The following is a 21694-nucleotide window of genomic DNA, read 5'->3' on the forward strand; positions in this document are numbered from 1 at the left end:
CCAGTGATTCCAGATACAATTAACAGAATCTTACGGTGCTCAACAAATAATAGAAATCATCGTTTCTCCTTCTAGAAGCGAATTATCACTCGGGCATTAATGATTTGCAGAATCAATGACTCGTAATGGAAATCTGGAACTTCGTGCGAGAGAAAACAAAATACGAGTGAACCCTAACGTCAGGTCGACAAAGATAAAATTGAGGTATAATACTATTTCTGCATAAATGCTATTTGGAAATTGATAACAAAATCTTCTAATCAAATAGAACGCTTACGTATCGTTTCATATACTTATATAGTCTTTTGACAAATATTCGTTGTTACCATTTTCCCACAGATTTCTTTATTTATATTTGTATATATATTAACATCAATATCATCACAATCAAGCTAAATCCTCTCGTTTCGTTTTGAATCGTTCGGTCACTATATTTTTTGTTAGAAGAGAATCGGAGTGCGCTGCAAGTGGGTTACTGCACGTTGTAAATTGTACGGCGATCATGAGACGTATTCTTGATTCCACGTTATCGCGGCCTGCTGTTTGACTTAACTAGGCGGCCGTGCTGCTAAATGGCACACGTGTCCACACATGGCGCAAGCGGCACTGCTCTCGAGCCTCGTATAACGTATGAAATAAAGAAATCGAGCGGATAAGTTCTTACGTGACTGTCATGAATTTTGTGCATTGTTGAAATTGCTTTGCCGGGTAATCGAGCGGAGGCAACTCAATTAGCTTCTATATAGAAAACTATACTGCTGAATGTTTCTTATTTTGTAGGGGAATGTCAATTAGTGTTAACACATTTACGACCAGTTATCTTATTTCTTTATGTAAAATCTAATATTGTGCGTGTATATCTTAAGTAGACTAATCCTCTGTATCGTACGTAGAGATCTAAAACTCAATTCTGACTTTCTTATATTATTCGTAAATTAATACTGAATATTCTGTATGACTGAATGAAACAGTTGAATAAATAATTTCAACAATTTTACTTGTACATAATTTAATATCCATCATTGGATAGTTTTATAATGACAGCTTATGGCATTTTATATCTTAATAATTGGTTAAATTGAACCAAATTAGTAAAATACTAATAATAAGCTACAGCTGTAGTAAATATGGTACTCTTAAACAATTATACAACAGTCGTAGATAATGAAATTCTATAATATAAAAACAGTATTTTATTCAATTCATTTCCAAGCTACTTATCCATCGGTAGCAAGATTATACTTTTACCTCCACTCCTTCTGAAAACTAAACTCTTTCTACGGGTCAAAGACCGAACGATTCCCCGGTTTCCCCAGCTTTAATTACAGTGTGCATCCATTTCTTACCTGTTTAGCTACTCACGCGCTTCAAACTCAAGTAATACACAAGCAAAATCTATTCCAATAATTTTATCTTCTATTATATCAATGAAAAATCATACGTAGTGTAGAGAATTTCCGCAATCCTCTTCCGAAGTAAACCGCTTTCTTCGCTTGAAAATATCACATTCTTATTTATTAGATTCGAGACTTTTAATTTAAAGGATCTCTCTTTCTCAATAAGAAACAATGTAATTTTATCGAATGGGGAACGATATTTAATTGAATATAGGTAACAGAAAGAAGAACAGAACCTATAAAGACGATCTAACACAAAATACTGTCTGCCATACATACAATGTAATGTGTCGCAGCGGCGAGCAACGACAGAGGCAAAGTGACCGTATAAGACCTCTTCCTGTGGCGGGGAATCATAGAAACCCACGAGTTAGACGGCGGCGGAAAAATTGTCTGTACCTGCGGACGTTTGAAACACAGTGCCCCTTCGCTGGTAATGAATGTGGGAGTTTCACACGGGTCAACGGATCGCTGCGTTTTCTAGGGATAACACACGCGAGGATGATGCACTTGGAATTTCTCCTGGCGCAGACCTGGCCCGCGCTATATAGCGTGCACGTCCGTAATAAACAGGCTTGATAACTTATGCATTCCGAATAGACGATACGATCTATCTGGCACTGCAATAAATACGAGGCGAGCCGGATAGCCGCGCGCTTGTAAATTCGCCGACATTTTAACCGAGTTCCAACTAAGAGGACCCAAACCGATAAATAAAAGCCTCTTAGAAGGTGCAGACCAATCGACTTTCCATAATTTCCCAGTTTCATTACATATTAGAAGTACCTGCACGATTAATTTTTAGTTCTTAAGAAATAAACGATTTGCTTCTATCGGTTCATTTATTGCAGGAAGATGATATAAAGAACAGTAAATTTTAAAATAAACAGAAATGGTCTTCGTAACATCACCATATTTCTCTTCTATTTTGTAGTTTATGATATTGATCAATGTGGTTTCGAAATGGTGAGAAACTCGTATACAGAATCGAAATTTTTCGGACGTAATCGCTATCGAGAACGTAAATGATCGATGAAATTATTACGCAAAGGAATAAACAAAAAAACGTGGTTTTACATCTTCTTCTTCTTCTTGTGAAAGTCGATGTTTCGAGCAGGTTCGCGTTTAATGGCTGAACGATGTAGGAGGATGACTTTTGGGATTTGTTGGGTGAGAAAACGCTGTCTCGGAGCAGGAAGTGGTGCAATATGCTGGAAATTTATGATAGTATCGCGGTCTCCGGGATCTTCTGCGTATTAAGATCGAGCGATCGTGGATTGGCTGCCAGATGCGATCGGTATCGGTCGATAGGAGGTGGATTTTTAATTTACGAATTATTGAAAATTTATAAATCGAACGAATCATCATAAAACATCGAACTTATAATACCTCGGAGTTCAAGTCAACTAAATTAAGCTCGAACGACTAATAAAGAAATTAATCACCACTACGAAAATCAAATACTACATCTAAAAATCCATCATATTCATAAAATGTTCCAAACATTCTGAACACGAATATACAGTCCACGATTCAGGCAGTACACCCAAATACAGATCACTAGAGGTATCTCGGACAGATATCTATGTCCCGGGACACTGTCCAGGACCCCGGGAGTCTGTGTCGCAGAAGCCCGCAACAGATAATTTCTCGGGTTAGTTAAAAGTCACTTCAGATCCTCCGCCGACCAGGACAGCCCCTAAGCCTGGGAAATATTTTCGACGCACATTTCCTTGCCCTTTCCTCGTTTCCAACCCAAAGGAAAGCAGAAAGAACGTTCGCTTCAAATTAAAGGGCGCGACCAAAGTATAACCCACAGGTATTGGTTCAAAGCGATGAACGTATCCTTTTGCAAATGGATGTTTCAGATTCTTGTAATTAAACGTAATTAAAAAGAAGAAAAAGCTCATTCGATCAAATTTTTCATACTCATAATAACAGCGTACCCCTCTAATATTAATATGCGAGCAACTATAAAATCATAACGTTAATCGCAATTTCATCGGACATCTTCCCATTTCAATTATCAATTCAGCATTAAAATCCAGACAATCTCGTTCTATCTGCTTCTATCTTTAATATCGTTCCGTTACTCTATCCTTTTCCAGACTGTCTTTTCCATCGCAAGGATCTCGATCCTTGGACGAATAATCCCGTCGAAAGATCCGCGTCGCTGGTATCGATCCCACCGCGGATGAAGGGTTTAGTCACGGAATAATTAATGTGAGAGAGCAGGTACCTCCTTGCGTACACTCGTCTACTCCACTTTCTCTGCGACTTGAAGCTGTGTATACGTGTTTACGGGAAGTTCGAAGGGGACCAACGTGCATCGGTAATCGCGACGCGGATCTGTAACGTTCGCGGCTGACTGATGGATACGACTCGAACATTGTTCCCGCGATTGCCTGTAGAAACGATTGCCCGATCGTTAAATTTCTTCCAGGATTCTGGAAGAATTTTTACAATTCAAACTGAGCATGGTATACCTTTATGGATTTCAAATAACCAAAATAAAAGTGTTGGTATTTTGGCAACGATGGAAGATCATTGAGACGTCTTAAATGTATTTGTAAAAATATCTTATTTGCTGAGGTAAGTGGCTAACCCTGGGTAATTAAGAAGATCTACTTGACCATGGGTCATCCACGTGTTTGGAATATGTGCGACCATGGGTCATTCAGATCTGTGGAACATGGGCGTGCCAGGTAAACCGGAGCCATGATATGAGCGGTAGCCGCTAGTGAGGGGATGAAGGGTGAGTTTTGTCAGCATTGTCAAGGAGCGTCAAAAAGAGGTCAGCGTGAAAAAGAGCGTACCCTTATGACGAAGGTAGCGAATGACGAATGATGACTGCATGCATGTAGACTGAAGGAGCATCCTACTTGATTTTGTGTTGACGCGAGCGATATTGAAACAAATCGTACCGTTACCAAATTTACTAGCGTTATATTTTCCTACTTTCATATTATAAATATCCTCTGTTTGTTTAGGTTTGAAATCATGTATATAGCTATTCCATTCTCCTACTTAAATATATTAATTGGCATAACCGTTATATGTTAGTTACGTCTTGTGTCTTAGCGTTTTTATAAAGCATCATATATTTATTACTTGCTCCTTATGAAATTTATTTTTTAGATCATTGATGATAACAGGTGGCAAATAATCTCGAAATCAGAAATGCAATAAAAATGGACCTATTGCGTTTTTCCTCGTCATATTGTCTTTATATACGGTTTTAGCCATTAGGTTTCTTTTAAAATTCTCTTCTAGGACTTTCATAATCACATCGACTAATTCGATCACATAATAAAGAAATGTAAATATTCCAGAATACAAGATCATATTCTACAAATTGAACAACATACATAAACTGTATATTTGTTATTCGATAATTTCCATCGATGTTATTACCATATTTGTCGAAACGATCAAATATGAAGAATCATGTTACCGCGTTCGTATTTAACATCTAGTTGCGAACGAACCAACGAAACCAACCGCGCCTCGAAACTTTTATTACCCACTTTATAATGCATGCGTGGAAATCAGTTTGGTATCCCGTGTCGTACCGAACTTACAAACTCTAACTGTTGCACAAAGCCGGCGATTGAATCGTGTCAACGAGTCGTTTCATCCATCTTTAAAAAAAGAGACGAAAGGAAGAAAAATAAGGAACTTGTATAAAAAGATACAACTTAACGGTAAGAATGCTGTTAGAAGGATACCTACTGTGAAAATGTGGCTGTAAAATTTAGCGCAGGTAACGCGAGCATAACAAATGTGACACCAACCGTCAACAAAAGCCTGGCACCTCTCCAGGCCGGCATTAACACGCGTGGAAATTACTCTGGTAATTTAAACGCCTGGCCAGTGTTAATCGCATAGTTTCTTACCGACTAAATCTTTGGTCACTGTGCACGCGTCTGACGAACTAAAATTCTAATGAATATATCGCAACAATCAAAGGAGCCTTTCAGAAGCCAGACTCTGATCAACTACATTTTTATCAATTACTTAATTACATTAAACGAAGGAAAAAATGACTTAGTTGCACAAGTTTGTTTGTCGCAACAGGACGACATAAATCATGGTATAATGATGGTGAACGATTCTAAGATAAATATAAAAAATAGTATTTGCAACATCTCTACCTTTTTGTATTTTTTAATTTATGGAGTTGACCAATTTCTGAAACGTTTAAACACAAGTTTCTCAGAGGCCAAATCGGTCAACTACAATTTTGTAAATTTTAAAATTTCATTGTGGCAGATATACTGAGAATTTTGAGGACTATGAAAGAAGCGCGCGTTTAGCTTCAAAACCAAATAAAAGACAATTTAATATGGGATTTGTTGCTAATGTACTGAATTTTCTAACTGCAGTTATTTTTGTAAGTTATTTTTGTGTTCATGTAGATTTTTACGAGGATTGTTACATTGCATGTTCAAATGTTCTCAATCCCTCAAAATGATAGTACGACAGTGTTCACACATCAACGGTAACCATAGTTTAGCGGCTAGTGAAGAAACGTCTGAAATCAATTGAAAAGGCAGGTTGCAATGACGAAGCAGCTGCATCTGACAGTAAATCGTGTTAATGACTAAAAGCCAATTCGAGGTCGATTAAAATTAAACGATACTAAAATAATGAAAATCGAAAAACGAGCTAATCACGTTTATTGTCCATGATCTTCGTCATATTAAAAGCACGTCCTTATTGCTGCAAACCCTCCAACTTGCTTTTGCAATTTTCACCTCAAACCAAACTTCCAATAGAAAGGGCCAATGAAAGCAAAGGAATATTCGCTGCCAACATATTTTTGACGGTATATCGTAACATAAATGTTAACCCGGTCCCGTACATTTTTGGCAAATACGTATGTCAAATCAAATAAACTGGAGAACGTCGGTCCACGTGTTCTGTCGTCAACATTTAAAAAATTTAAAACATCGATACACATCTTCCGTCGATAATGTATTTTAAGAATCAACGTTCCAATGGGCAAAAAAAAAAAAAAAAGAAAGAAAGTCAACCCTGCGAAACGATGCGTATCCGCGCGATCCCGCGTCCCGTCGCGAGACTGTCGAGTCGGGTCGCCCGCGAGTCAGTCGTCTCGATCGGGACAGAGACGAACGATTTCGAGGCGGACACGGGGAACGGCAGCTTGGAGAAGGAGCGGCGCGTAGCGGACAGAGACGAGGCTATGGTACGCGCACGAGTATACACACCAGTCTAGTCCGCGCGCGTGTAACTTGCACGCTTGCGAGAGAAGGGAGAGCACACGAGAGAGAGTGTACAGAGTGGAGAGAGAACAGATGCCGGTCGCCAGACAGAGAGAGTGATCGGGCGAGCGAGAGCCTCGTGCACGGCCAGTGAGGAACGACAAAGAGGGGGAGCCGTGTTACCCCCACCACGGGGGTGAAAACTACCCCGAGAGCGCGTGGGGTGTCCGGTCTCGGCGCCGAGGCGAACCGAGCGCGTCCGAAGTGAGCACAGTGCCCGAGACATCAGGTCCCGCACGGCACGACTAGGCGCACCGTCCGGCACAGTCCACTCAGAGATACGACCCATGCTGGACCATCGTCGCTCTGGTCCACGCCGGCATCAGGCATCCGACATCCGCGCGTCAACCCACACGCCGAGACAACCTCGTCGGCAAGAACCTCGTCGAGAACGTCCAAAAGTACGCCGACCAGAAGGACACGCGTTTGACGAACCGTCCAGAAAGGAATAGCACGTTGTTGTTCGTCTTGTACGTGTTTCAAACCGGAAGGACGTGAGACCAGCAACAGCAGAGTGTTTTGTATTACGATCTTCGTGATAGTTACAGGAAGATGTTACCGAAGCCGATGAAAATTCAGTTGAAATACGCGTGTGTCGTCTGGCGCGCTTTTTAGAGCCCATTGTAAGAATAAGAAAGAAGAGACCGAGAAGGAGGAGGACCAATGTGTGTGAAGCGTGTTACGTCAGTCGAAAGAGCGACAGTTACGTTGATCTTAAGACGCACTTGTTTTGTTTGTTTCATATCGGTTTCGCTTCTGATTGTTCTGATACTCTTATAATATTTCGGCGAGAGGAAAGGTGAAGAGGAAAAGGGAGGTGAATGACAACAGAAGAAGGATGGGATTGTTGATATAATTAGTGATAGCGTGTGACTATTGGACAACGCGCGACGGGCCACAGCTGGCCGCGACACTGTTGCGGTGACTCTGTTTACCAGAGATATACACTTCCACGAGGTGAAATTCCTGCGACGGTGTCGGTTTTCTGGGAAAAATTCGGCTGACTGGAATCCACAGTGAATCGCGACGGTGCCGGCGAAGCACCTGTGCGCGACACAAAGTCTGCAGGTTTTTGCTTCTGTTTTCCCCGAAGTGTCGATCGCGATTAAACACCTTGGTTCGTGCTCTGTTCGTTCCACGTCTGTGTGATCGCATATATGTGCGCCGCGACGTGTGTCGTTTCTCGCGAACGCGCCGCGCTGAACGCCAGCCGAGGAACACGATGAGGACGAACATTAGTTGACGAAGAAGTGCGTCCCGGCCGACTGTCAGTTCCGTCGTCGTCGCGGCCAGGTGCACCAGACGATCGGACGGTAAATAGAACAGAAAATCTTCAACGAGAATATATTCGAGATAATCGAGAATAAATTCAACGGAGAGGAAAAGAGAAAAAAAAAGAAAGAGTGATTCAAAAGGGGGGTTTATCGCGAGGGTCGATCGACGAGGATCGAAAGACTCGAGGAACAGAGGAAGGAAGTGAAAAGTTGTTCAAGGTGGAAACAGGTGAAACGTCGGATGGACTCGTTTCAACGAAGCAACACCGCGGGGCGGAGGTGAGGGGGAGGAGGACAGAAGGTGTTGACGAATTTACTTTGATTCTGCTTGAAGGAACCGTCTTCCTTCCAACGTAGTCCTCACCTCCCCCTTTTCTTCAACAACTCATCGTTAAAAAAAAAAAAATACCAAGCAAATTTGAAAATAAGAAGTGTGTCGAAGATTCGTTAGAATCGCGTAGAATATCGGCCAAGACGATCGAAGGACGAGCATTTCGATCGCGGAACTACCTTCCGTCCTGGACGTTCGAAGGAAACCCGTTGATCGGAGGCATAAATCGTGCGACGCGCCACGAAAATCGACGAACGTCACCATGAGGATCAAAATGCCCGCGGTCAGGATCGCGCAAGGTGAGTAGATTTGAAATAAAATGACAAAATTCAATTTGTATTTAGAAATTCGAGACTCATCAGCGTCCGTCGCTTGATCAGAAACCGTAATTGTTTCCGTTTCGAGCGTGTTATTATTTTTGGATTTTGCGCGGCGCGACGAAGACGCGCGCCTGAACTTGAAATCTTGGAGTGAAGTTTTCCTTGTTGCCACGAACCTTTTTCGCTGCTCGATGCTTCGTTTCCAGCTTTATTTGCAAGTTTCGTTTAAGAAATATTTGTAGTTTTGTTAACGGAGAGTTCAATATGGTTTGATTCGTGAGATTCGTTTTAATCTTTGATCACAGAAGAATATTTGGAGTTTCCGATAATTTGTCGCGTTTGTGAAATTTCTTTTAATTTGTAATAATAGAAGAATGATTTTCCAATGATTCGTGATTCCTGCAATTAAGAGTTTTAAATAGTTTCATTTGTGAGATTCGTTCTAATTTCTAATTACAGAATGTTTGAGTTTTCTGGCGATATTTGGTGTCGATCTCGTTATCTAATAAACCGGAGATGCTCTATTTGTCATCTGTTTAGCGCTCGATACGTGTCCGCTGGTCCGCTTCTGAAAAATTTGTGAATATAACCTGTCCTTGTAAATAACAAGAAATTGACATTTCTTTAATTTGACGAAAACGTGCTCCGAAATATGCAAAATGTATCTATTCGGTAAAAGTAAATCAAAACTTTAGTTATTTTGTCTTTGACGTATTTTACTTTATTCTTCGTATTTTATATTTGGCGAGTAGAAAAGGGTAATACAGTGTATGAAAGTTTATGTTCTCTAACATCGTTCGGTCTTATACGATTTTGCAAATCTTTAAGCGTAAAGTAATTTAGAATAAACCGTAGCGTTTAAGTTTGCTTTTACATTCTGTCTTTTCTCTTATTATAGCATTACATTCAAAGCTAAGTATTGTGAAATCTATCTTAAGGTTCCTATTAAGATCATTATCAATTTTAAATGATAATATTGACGAAACAGTCGAACAATTTCTGAACTAATTCATAGAACTATCGAAAGATCGCTCGGCTGTTCGTTTCACCTTACAGTAAATTGAAAAAGAAATTTAAAACCGATCTTGTCACCGTCACAACCGCTTGCCGACAAATCCTCGGTTTGTAGGACTCAATGTAACCAAACGTGTTCGAAATCCTGCCGACCGAGAGGTCATAAATCGTTCTCGATCGTGTAACTCGAATCCGCTGTCCTAATTCTTAGCGATAACCTTAACCCAAACACTTGAATCGATCCACACTTCTCCAATCTTGAATTCACCAAATAATTCCAATTTTATCTTTCTGTCAGAGAAACGATCGTTACAAATATTTCCTAAACTCAAAGTCATGAAATTATTCGAATCTCGTCCAATTTGCTTCCTCGTCTCTCTGGTGGAAGGGCAACCTGTCGCCTCTCGTAGCAAGGGCAAACTAAAAGCAGCTGCGAGAAGAGGAGAGAAAAAAGAAGCAACGGGGGGATGAAAAAGGAAGAAGAATCGGTGGCGGTCGCGTGGCCACGGTTAAGAAAAATAAAAGACGTGCGGCGTGGACGTCTAGAAAGACGCGAGAGAGAAAAAGAGAGAAAGAGTGAGAGACGTTACGAAGAAACGTGACGAAAGAAGGAGAAAGGGAAGGGAAGGAATGAATGAATGGAGAGAAGAGCGGGCGGGGGTGGTGGCGGGAAAAGCGGGGTAGCAGGCCAACGTCTTCGGAGAACTCGTCGCCGGTTGAATTTTTAATTAGTCCCCGACACCCCCACCCTCGTAAGTTTCAAGGGTGGAAAAAGAAGAGCTGCAGAGAAAGAGAGGAGAAGAAGGAGTCGGCCAAGGCGGAGGTGGAGAAAGAACAAGTCGAGGGGGTGGGATGGATAAGGAGGGGCGGCATTGTCATGCGCGCGTTTTTCACAGACTTTTCCACCCCCGTCACTGCCGGCACCCCCGTTGGTAACGCACCCTACCCCGCGTCGCCTCGAACCGGCTCTCTGCACCCCCTCGCCCCCACGGAGAGAGCAGCAGCAGCGGCGGCGGTGGCGGCGGCGGCGGCTCCGTTTTCTTAATTACAACTGCGATATTCTTTAGTTCGCGCGATGACGCCGCCGCGAAAAGATACCGGAATATTTCTCCACTGATTAACCCCGCGGCTCCATCTTATGAAATCGTTCGTTCCACCTTATAAAGTATCGATCGATCGAGTATCTAATTCGATCGGTCAGTCAGGATCGTCACGATAGACGACGGATGGCTGGACATGGACACCTGCCGCCGTGTGTTTTATTCATTTGTATTATAGGTAGAATCGTGGTTTAGTTTAATACTGTTGAAAATGTCAAGTTCTCGAGGGGAGGAAGAATGTCAGCGTGATTGGTGCCTTCGTCGGTGACCTGGGCTTCTGTCAGTGTCGAAAAGTGGTCGCTACGTATACATATGCGCGTGAGAGGTGGAGCGAGGATGGCTCGCAAGTTAGCTACGTACGCATGTCTGGAATGTATGGAATCGGAATTGTGAAATAGCTACACGAGGATAACAAGCTTTCGATCAGTTCTCGACCATGTTTTTATTCGAGAAATGAATCCGCTGTATCTTTTATGCGAGATACGAGTTTGTCGAAGGTGACGATAACGTGTGTGGTCGATCGTGGACACGCACGCGTCGCGTGATGCCGATTCCGAGGAAATTCGCGAATTGGCCGACACGATTTCGGCATCGCGTGCGTTCCAAGAGGTGAGTCCGATCGATTAGACCTCGAAATAATTTTCTTTCGTGACAGTTTGCTTGGTCGAAATGTCAAAATTTCTCTGATCGCTTTTCATTGCGATAATTTCCGTTCTAGTTCGTCCTAACGCGTCACTCGACGATTCTTTTAATTTCTTCCTTGGCTTTGTAAATTCGCGTTATTGAAATTAGGATCGAACGGTCTTACAGCTTAGAAACTGATGATTCGAGAGGGCTCGATTTGACGATCGCGAGGTCAACCTTTAAATTTCTGTTTGCAAATGCGGATTATCCTGTCGACGCTTGAATTTACGACTCCTGTTTACATCGCGATTATCCGCCTTCCAACTTGTCCTACATACGAGTAATCAAGTAAATAGATCACACGATCGCCCAGCCCTCGATCAGCAAACATCTTGTACAATTATTTTGCAATTTACCACAGCGGCTTTGATAAGCGGCTTTGTATTTTACGAATCTTGACAAATAAATTTTCGGTTATTTTTACTCTGCTACAGGTTTTCACGAATGTTTTCTTGCTTTAAGAAAGCATTAAAGAAATCACACGTCCGAAGAACGATTCCGTCATATTTTCCTTGAAGGAAATTTATTAGTAGGAAAATATTATTAAGGAAGAACGTAGCGAGATTAAAGTACGCGTATTTTTCTTGATGCGAGGAAGAGAAAAATGTTGAGAATTTTATGTCTTAACTCTGCTGTAATTCTTCCAATTTTATGCCTCGGTTCTATTTTTATTTCGATAAGTAAGAAGCCTCTTAATATTTTAACAAGGAAAGAGTGATCTCTCATCGACTGACAATTCTTTTATGCTTTGCTAACTCTTCAGATACTTGTTAACATTACGAAAATACATTCTAACTTCAAATTCGGACTAATTTCTTTTTCTCTTCCCTTTTTTTAAATAAAAGAATCTTCACAGTTACTTATTTGCGGCCCAGTTATAGCCGCAGTTAATTAAAACTATGATTCCTTAAAAAGTTTCTTTCTCAAGCGTCAACATGATTTATGCTTATGCAGTATGATTTATGCTTGAAATGAATAATTGCGCAACTATCGGTACCCGACGCGACGAGTGGAAATTTTCAAATAGGAGCGACCGTACGGAATTGTCAGCTGCGATCACGAGAACGGAAATCGTTTTTCGAAATCGCTGGTCGTTTTCTCTCTTTCTTCTTTCGTCGAACAAATTTCTTCACAGGTCGGCGATCAACGATTAAAGTGAACGCGATGGCGCGACCCGTTATCGGAATAAGCAAATTCCCAATTAAGATAGGAATCGTATATCGAGCGTTGTACGGGACCGTGACGCTTCTGTTCGAGGAACAGGAGCACAGGCAGCTGTTGTTTGAATACAAAACAACGTCGAATCGAGCGAAATATCGGCGACAGTCACGGGAAAATCGTGTAACGAACGAATCGCCAGCATTGCCAGTAAATTATCACTTCCCTGTGGACTGTATCGCCTTACGTGTGCAGGTAGTCGATAAAAAAAAGAAAGGAAAATGTTGTCAATGTTTTAGATATTCCTTTTATTATTTTCTGATAACGTAACTTCTTAGTTTGTACATAACGGGGTAAATGGTTTCTTTGATAAGGAATATATCAGGCAGAAGTTTAAAAATAATCGATGCGAGAGCAGAGATGTTAAGAGGAATTCATTTTTGAGAATATAACTTTACGCGTAGAATTGGAAGTAGATTTTGTAGGGTCAATGTATTTAATAGGAAAATTAATACCACAATTTAGTAGGAAAACTTTCGGTTCTATTTTGCTTGAATTTGGTTTCTTGATACAGGTCAAATAAATAATTATATTCGCAAGTTAAATTTTTGAATAAAGTTTCCTATGTAGAAGCTAAACGAGTGGAAGTTGAGATTGTTCCAACTAATCTTCTAATCATCTCTAAGTTATGATCTCAACAAATATATTCAATAATCCCGTATGTACTTACAACGCAACTTGCTTGTTAACAAACCTGCACAAACAGTAACGAGCTACGCTCTAACACATAACGCTTAATGAATCTAGCGTTCTTAGATGGCAACACTAAATGCCTCTCTAGCTCGCTCATCTTAAAACCTGTGATATTAGTATTATATTATACGAATATTATATTTCCTCCACAAACCGATCAACGAACAATGAAATTGCAAATAAAAAAGAAGTTAATAGAATAGTCGACTAATAAGCAAATTTATGATTTAACCTTGCAACAATTTTTGAAACTCTTTTAATTCAATCTCGTATTCGATCATTAATTCATCAATCCTATTAAATCCAATCACATTGAAGTTTAGAAAAAATCCTGACTATGAGGAAAATTAATATTTCTCGTATGAAATTAAAAGGAGCAAAAGGTGTGTGATAGTCTTCCAGTATTTTTCTCAAAGTTGAGAAACGTTTTAACGAATGGCAGGCGCAACGAGATTGTAAACAATTCGAAGGCTGTATCAGCATTAAAACTAAGATCATGGATGTACTTTTACAATTTGCTTACTTTCTTGTCGCCATTTTGCACTTTTAGTCTTCAGATTTTTATGCTCAATGACTTTTTATCGCTACGTTCTTAACATTATTAAGAATATGAAAGCATAGACTAATTAGTTAGATACAAAAATGATACTAAATTTCTGACCATTGGCACACACGTATGTGCTCATAAAATACATTCATATCTTATCGTCATGAGTATACGAAAGTAATTCGTTGGGCATGGCGAGCAAAAACTGATCACGACGCAGGTAGGAAATGATGTTTCGCTCGGCGAAAGCAATTTTATCAGTAGTTGGAAAGCGTGACTCGCTAATTGACGCAATTACGCCCGCATAGCAGGACACCTCCTCGGTGCGCGGCGTCCTGCGAAGCTGGGGCGTCGTTTCAGTTTGATATCGGGTCCGAAGCACTCTCGAGGATGTTATTTAGCAAACAAAGTGAGTTTTACGCGCCCCTGTCGGCACGTGCACGGCATATGCGGCGTTTTCTATGCCGAGCGCGTTAAATATTGTCTTTGATGCAGCCCGTCGGAAGCCCTTCTCCTTCTCTTTCTTCGATCTTCTTCCTTCAACATCGCTTCTTCCACCTATCCTTCTCCAACACGAGAAATCAACCAATCTAATCTCCTGCTTTCTCCTTCTTTCTTCTTCTAACAACCTCCTCGAGCCTCGACAAAAAACTACTTTGATTTGATTTCTCAGATTAACCTTTCGTGCTTTGGGCGCGTGGCGAACCCTTTCCCTCATCGAGACTCTCCTACCGTTCCTCTTCTTCACGTTCCCTCTTTGTCGTTCTACGAACCGCTATCTACTCACCGGGCCCCAGCACGTGGCCAGGTAAGAAGTCTCTCGCGCGGTCGTGCAGCCAGGGACCACGCGGAACCCGACTTTTGATCCCAGAAGCACGCGAGCTACGCAAAAAGTCTCCGTAACACGAGTCTCGCTAATGGCGATATCTTTTATGGACCGTGAGGAAAAGTTGTCGCGCGCTATCCCGCTCCAGCTGCGAGAGGAGAGTTCGTTTCTCGTGCAAGTTTCAGACGAGAATTTTAAATCTGTTAAGTGGAGAGGATAAGTTAACTTGTCACAAGAATTTTCAATTTTTATTATACACCAGCTACAAGAAGTATTTGCACATAGTCTTTTTTCCAATGAAGAGTTCTTCTCTTAGCTTGCACGTTTCGTTTCCACAGTGTCAAATTTTTCTCTTCGTACGAAAGTAATCGACAAACGATGAAACTTAATATTTTTGAACTTAATTAATTAGTATATAAATGCTATAACAAATGCGAATAACAAAAAGCGGCGATTGACAGTAAATCAAAGTTTTTACATGCTTCTACGGATAAATGTAGTATAGTTGCTTTTTGCTAATTGTGGAGGGATTTTTTCATATGTTCTAATTGGTGGAATATTTACGGAGGAATCGATCAGAGACGCGGGTGGAATAGATGGCGCCACCTGACGCTGTCCGATGTCGCATTGACGTCCGCTACTAGATAGCAAAGGTTCTCCTTGTCAATGAGTTCTCGTCGTTACACGGAAAGTTTTAATCCTAGGGTAATCGTCGAGAGGGACTATGGTCTGGTTAACTGTTAACTTGGTTCCTCGAGGAAAGATCCTCGAATTGGAATCGAGGACGTGAATGGGATGGTTATGTATCTTTGCTTTGTTATCTCTGAATTATTAACCCTTTATGACTTACGAATACCGGATTCTTTACTCTTTAGGCACGAAGACTGCAGAAATACTTCAACAATATTCTTCCTAAATTTTATCTATAGTAATTTATTCGTGGCATATTTAAAGTTCGTGAAGGGAAAACTTTGTCGTACAAGTCTGTCACGATAAAATTATTTCACATAATCAAACAGAAAGAAACGCGAAAGAATGGGACAACGTCACAGCCACTTAAGCGATCAAAAACTTCCAGTAGGTATCTGATGTCTTCTGAAAACGTTCAACTGATAAGATAACAGCTCAGAACATTAACGTGCCGTGGTTACTCTTACTTCTAAATAGACTTAACAGTTACTGCAGATCGCGCGATTGTTTAACCACTGCTCACGGTTTTTGTACATCCTGAAGACAATCCTGTGAAACTACTTCGAAGAGTATGTAATTGAAGGACGCAACGAAAAGACGTGACAAGTCTATCCATGTTGATTTTCATATTTTGATAGCCAGCTTAATGGCTAAAAGGAAGTATTTTAATGCATTTACATAGTTGGTACGAAGACTTGTTAAATCCCAAAATACAAGCCTTTTAGAAATATCTGATAAATCCACGAACGTAACAAACCAATAGCACAATGTTATATTACTTTTAATATTTCTGAACATATTCAAGAAAGTGGGAAACAGATATACGTACATGTATTTAATTGTAAAATGGAACAAAGAAGGCAGAAATGATAGCACGAAATTGTATCGATAACATATCGATGAAGAAATTGTCTCTCCATTAAACTTGAAGAATATCACTTACTATGTTTTTCTCCCGTAATTTTTAATAAGATCGACTACGAGAAAGAAATGGCCAGTAAAAGAAGTAAGAAATTAATTAACCATCCTTTCCTTAAATCCTTGTCCTCCTGGAGCAGGACAGAACGACGCCGATACCGCTTCTCGCTATCTTTCCCGAAACGTGGCTGTATATCGTCCGTCCAATCTGCCGTTCGGCAATTTCGGCTGAAATACGATGTCGTCGGGTTCGTTCGCGAAGCTCGACGACCTGGGTTATTGGCCTCCCCGCCTCTGGATCCCTCAAAACGGGGTTAAGACCGCGAAGCCGTGTACAGATCGCCTCGCGTCCTCGTCGCTCTGATCGAGTCTGAATTATCGATCGATTTTTCAGAGTAGAGTTTCGAGAAACAAGTGTTTGAGGAAATATTGATAGATGACTGGGTCGGTCGTGTAGATTGGAAAGTTTATTGAATGTATGATTTTTATTTGATGAGTTTCGAGCAACGTGTGTCTTTGTTTTCTTTTGATACGAAGTAGAAGGGCAATTTGGATAGTCGGTGGCGTTGTATGTACATGGATATTTGATGTGTTGTCAAATTGCTTTCGTGTAATAATAAAGAATACAGATGTTGTTTAAAAGAGGTGAAAAGTACAATTAGTAAGTAGTAAAGTACGGTTATAGAATTAATAGTAACAAAAGTAAAGTTAAATAGCCAGGGTTCCCTTCCCCATTCATTTACTAGCTAATGATATAACTAACAACTTATTAATTTACAAATTTCTTAATTTATATGTTATATAAATTACCCTTTTGTAATACCATAAACTTTTGTCAAGTAGGATAATGAAATAACATTTTGCTTGCTAAACTGACTTGTAAAATTTGACATTTCTTTGTTAAGGAATTTATCATTATTTGAATGTATTTATTTGTACTAGTAACTTCCCATGCCAATCTCATTTCCCTTTGAAAGAAAACGTACATCTCACAACAACAAATCACAATACATTATACTGTACCTAAATATCCTATACACCGGAATAATGGATACCGAGGTATCCAGCTCGACTTTCAACCAATAATGGACTTACAAGCACTTGGAAATAAGCTTTTTCAAAACCTGCTTACTTCTCGAAGAAATCACCCTGTTATTTGTCCCCTTGGTACACATCAGTAAAAAAGAGAAGGGAGAATCCAGGGAAGAATAAGACAGTCTGACCCATGGAACACGGAGATGTCCGAGTGGAGCATAATGGCGAGGTGCCCAAAGAAAATTTATGTTGTTTGCAGTGTCGGTTTCCTGCTCCATTGTCCGGCATTGTCCGAGTCCCTCCTTCCAAGGTGCGAACACCCCTCAGGGCGATAATCTGCTCGTATTATTACATGCTTTGTCGGCTAGTTCACTTGTCCAAAAGGGGGAAAGATCGCCTACCTGACCAAGGGTCACTTCGAAGCGCCTTTCCTAGCAAGGTGCGTTTCACCCCTCGTGGACCATCCTAGAGCGTGTCATCTTAATTGTCAGGGATCAACGAAGGTCAGTCTGTCTTATTACGGTCAAAACGCAACCTTCCAATTTAAAGGTACAACGTCGACAGATATCAAAGATCAAGTAGTTTTGTTTTTTCCTATACTTGACCTTGTGGAAGAGAAGATAGAGCGGTGACGGGCTTGATTGACTAATCACGCGTGTCCTCGAGATAATTACTTTCATGTTTAGAAAGTGTTTCTCGGGATCAGCTTTCCTCCAGGAATTTTCTCGTCAGTGAATTAACTATCCACCAGCTCGTAACCGACAATCACGATGATGTCCATGCATTATGCGAATCGAATGCTTTGAAGTGAGAGAAATAAAGAGCCAGGTTTTTGATCAGGATTTGGATCACCTAATCAGGCGGCGTTATAGTCCAGTCGTTTCCGCGGCGATTTTCTGTTTTCCCCAGTGTCGGTCACCCGTTATAGTCCAATATCCCAGAAGAACGCACGCGTATGTAAACCACGTGGCGCGTACACACGCTGACTGGGCCTTTCTATAAATAGGAACGCCAAGTTCAGGGGAACAGAGTGGAGTCTCGTTTTTAGATTTTCCGCCGGTTATGACTCGAATCGTCAGAAGGTTGGAACGTCGCGAGTCAGTTACTCGTTTCGAGACTTGGACATAACCTGACTGCCGCTTTACTGAAAGCCTGACAGCGTGTGATTAAATAGACAACAATGAGAGCTGTGTTAGGCCTGCTGCAGACGAGGGATCGATCTTACGTGACAATTTACAAAGTAGGTTTATGTAATATTTCTAACAGCTGGATCGTACGATCAGATGCATTGCGTCATTAGAGATATAAAGTCATTGAATCATACGGTATCATTTAATGGGTATATATGAAATCGTAACGATGTACATACAGTGCAATACATATTTTGATTCGACAGGTAGACGATAAAATGAATTCTTTTAAAAGTTTTTAATCAATTATTGATATTATTTTTAAATTCTATATATTACTGATAGAAATAATTAATAGTCTTCATAATTCATATTCATAAGATAAAGTTCATTTGTAAATTACTGTTTCATTAATGAGTGGAACAGTTCGAGCTAGGATATTTAATGTTCGAATATTTGATACTATTTTATATTTTATACTTTACGTATAGAAACATTTGTTGAAACGCTTATGAGAGTGCGAATATCACCGCGGTGTAGAGCAGTTATTTCAAGTGGATTGGAAATAAATCGATTAATGCTTTGTTTCCAAAATAAGTCTATTGTTATAAATAGGCTCGTCGAGGTAATAAGCTTTCCTATTTCGAGGGGACTTTAGATTACTCTAGGATATCAATATATTTCGAAGGTTCAACGTGGATGTTGAAGATCAAGATAGACACACGTTTCAACCCTTACCGAATGACTAATAAATATTTTACTCCGGAAACTAACGGTTTCCGATTTAAACGTTTATTCTTAGCTATTGATATGTAATGGCTGTAAACATCCCGTCTATTATATACCTATTATGCGACTCTATGATCATTGTTTGATATCTTTATAATACACAAATTTCCCTCAAAATATATTTCATATAATTCGGTTTCTTCCAATTTAAAATAATTTGGAAACCAATTTAGTTTTTAAAAATAGTAATTATATTCTTCACTGACAATTTATCGTGAATTTCCTCAGGAAATTTTCCTGCTCGCTCAAAATGTCGCTGGATTTAATTAACATGTTGCATACTTCATAAGTTAGTGATATGTAGGGAACTATAATAGTCTGCTAAAATAAAAGAGTCATCGAATAAAGATATTCTTTTCCATATTCTTGAACAAAGTGAATATTAGAGAAAATAGAATTATTCAAAATTTAACAATACTCTAATTTGGCTATTATAGTTTTACCATACAAGTCTTTTCTTCTTCATTATGTTTTTCTCCAAAAATGGACCGTATTGAAACACGTAAACTCGTCTATTCAACCCATTAACGTACAAGAAACGTCTAAACTGAATTCTGATGAAACACTTAACGATCGCCCATCCGCTTACGCAAATCTTACCTCCCGATTTCACGACCTTCGTCGCGCGTCCACCGGAAGAGGAAACGGCGATTCGAGACGCGGTTTCGGCCGGATAGCAGGATATTTGCTTCAACGAAACACGACTGACCGTAAAGGAATTTTCTATAAGAACTGGACGTTCTTATATTCGTAGAATGAGTCATACGCCTTTTGTTTCTTGGAATTCATTATATTATTGAGAATGTTGATGCAGATTGTGTTTGGATATCTTGAAAGCATATATTTTGTATATAATACGATTTGGAAAGTTACATTTTGCATGTAATAGAGTTTAAAAAATTATATTTTGAACACAATATAGATACATAAATATTTCAGAAAATCAAATTTTTACGTACCTTTTGGAAAAAGTTGCATCGTAATTAGTTAATTTTTTTGGAATTTATAATATTTTAAAGATAAAGTGAATTTTTAATATTCAATATTTTTGGTAATTATAGAAAGTGAAAGAAAAATACTAGAGTAGTAAACGGAGTAGATACGTGGTATTTAGGAAGAAAGTATTTTATCTGATTGAACTGTTCGCAAATAGTTCACAGACCAGAAACGAAAACTTCGATTTTAAAGGTCAAGAACGCCCTGGAAGGCGCTGAAAGATCTCTGCGATCAATTTTATTACGAAGCACAGAGCATTAATCCTATTACGTTCTTTGAATTATCTTCGTCCAGATCATATTCTCGTCATCACGATCATGACCGTATTTCTCTACGCTAAAAACATTCTCAAGTTGAAGAAAAATTATAAAAATACGGTTGTGTTGCTGTAGATAATTTCTCGTTTCAACTTTGCAACAACCTTTTTTTTACAAAACATTAAAAGTCTTATTGTAACAATTGACTCCAAGTTAAGGAATTTCAAAAGAAGAATAAAACTCAGACATAAAAACTCAATGTTCCGTAGCAGAGTTAGAAAACGACAAAACGAAACGTCCCTTTACAATGGAACAACACGAGCGAAAGAACCAGACATTGGAAGTCATGTCCGGCCATTGCATCGGCCGATCCGGAAGTCGAATAAGAAGACGAGGAACGGTCGGCCGGTATCCGCCAGTGGCGTGGCCGTTTTCGCGTGCTGCTTTCCAATTGGCCGGCCACGACAAAATTGCTCAGCGGGATGGTTTTTTCTCGCGAAAAAATCGAACCCGCTGTTCGAACCGGTAGAGTGGGATCGGGTTCGAGATAATTCATCGACCGCCGCTGGGCTGGACCAATTGCGTGGTCGATCCGCGGGGGGTTAGAGACTGGATCTGATGATGAAGAGAAAAAAAAGAAATCTGGGGTCAGGTTTTTTGTACCACTGGCGAGTTCAACTCTAGCCTCGCTGTTGCACGCTGTTCTGACTGGCAAGCGTATATCTAATTCTAAAGTATCAGAATTTCTCTATCCTAACGTTTCTCCTCAGTATACTTTTGTTATACCTTGATCGTTAGCGAGCAACCATTTTTGATATTTTCTGTAATATTTTGCTATGTGTTCTTTTCTATTTCTTTTACTAATTCCTTTATTTACTTTTCTACTGAATTTTTTAAAAATATCAAAAAAACCATTGTTGATAACCATTCATTGATTATTCTTACAAAATTTATGGAAAAATTTGAAATACTATGGAAGAGCTATATCTTGGCTGTCTACACAAGAGTCAAATACAAAATTTATAGAGAAAATTATTTCATTCCCTATAAAAATCTAAAAACAACAAACAATTCTCCACTCTTGTTTGTATATACGTATACATTCAAACTCCAAAAATTGGAAAGTTATAATTTACAAATTACAAATTAATTAAAAAATCTCGTGTTCAAAGTTTGATCTGTACTTTTGT

The 21694-nt window shown here is 39.8% G+C and overlaps 1 protein-coding gene across 1 annotated transcript in view; it reads left to right on the forward strand.

The window, feature by feature from the left end:
- Positions 1-6656: 6656 nt before the first annotated feature.
- The window catches only part of LOC132908712 (B-cell lymphoma/leukemia 11A), a 48142-nt gene continuing 33104 nt past the window's right edge, over positions 6657-21694 (forward strand). Inside the window, exon 1 of the mRNA XM_060962970.1 lies at positions 6657-8586. Coding sequence (XP_060818953.1) covers positions 8550-8586 — 37 coding nt within the window. The 5' untranslated portion in view covers positions 6657-8549. The remainder of the gene's footprint in view (positions 8587-21694) is intronic.

This window comes from Bombus pascuorum, chromosome 7 (assembly GCF_905332965.1).
Source record: "Bombus pascuorum chromosome 7, iyBomPasc1.1, whole genome shotgun sequence".
Lineage (NCBI taxonomy): Eukaryota > Metazoa > Arthropoda > Insecta > Hymenoptera > Apidae > Bombus > Bombus pascuorum.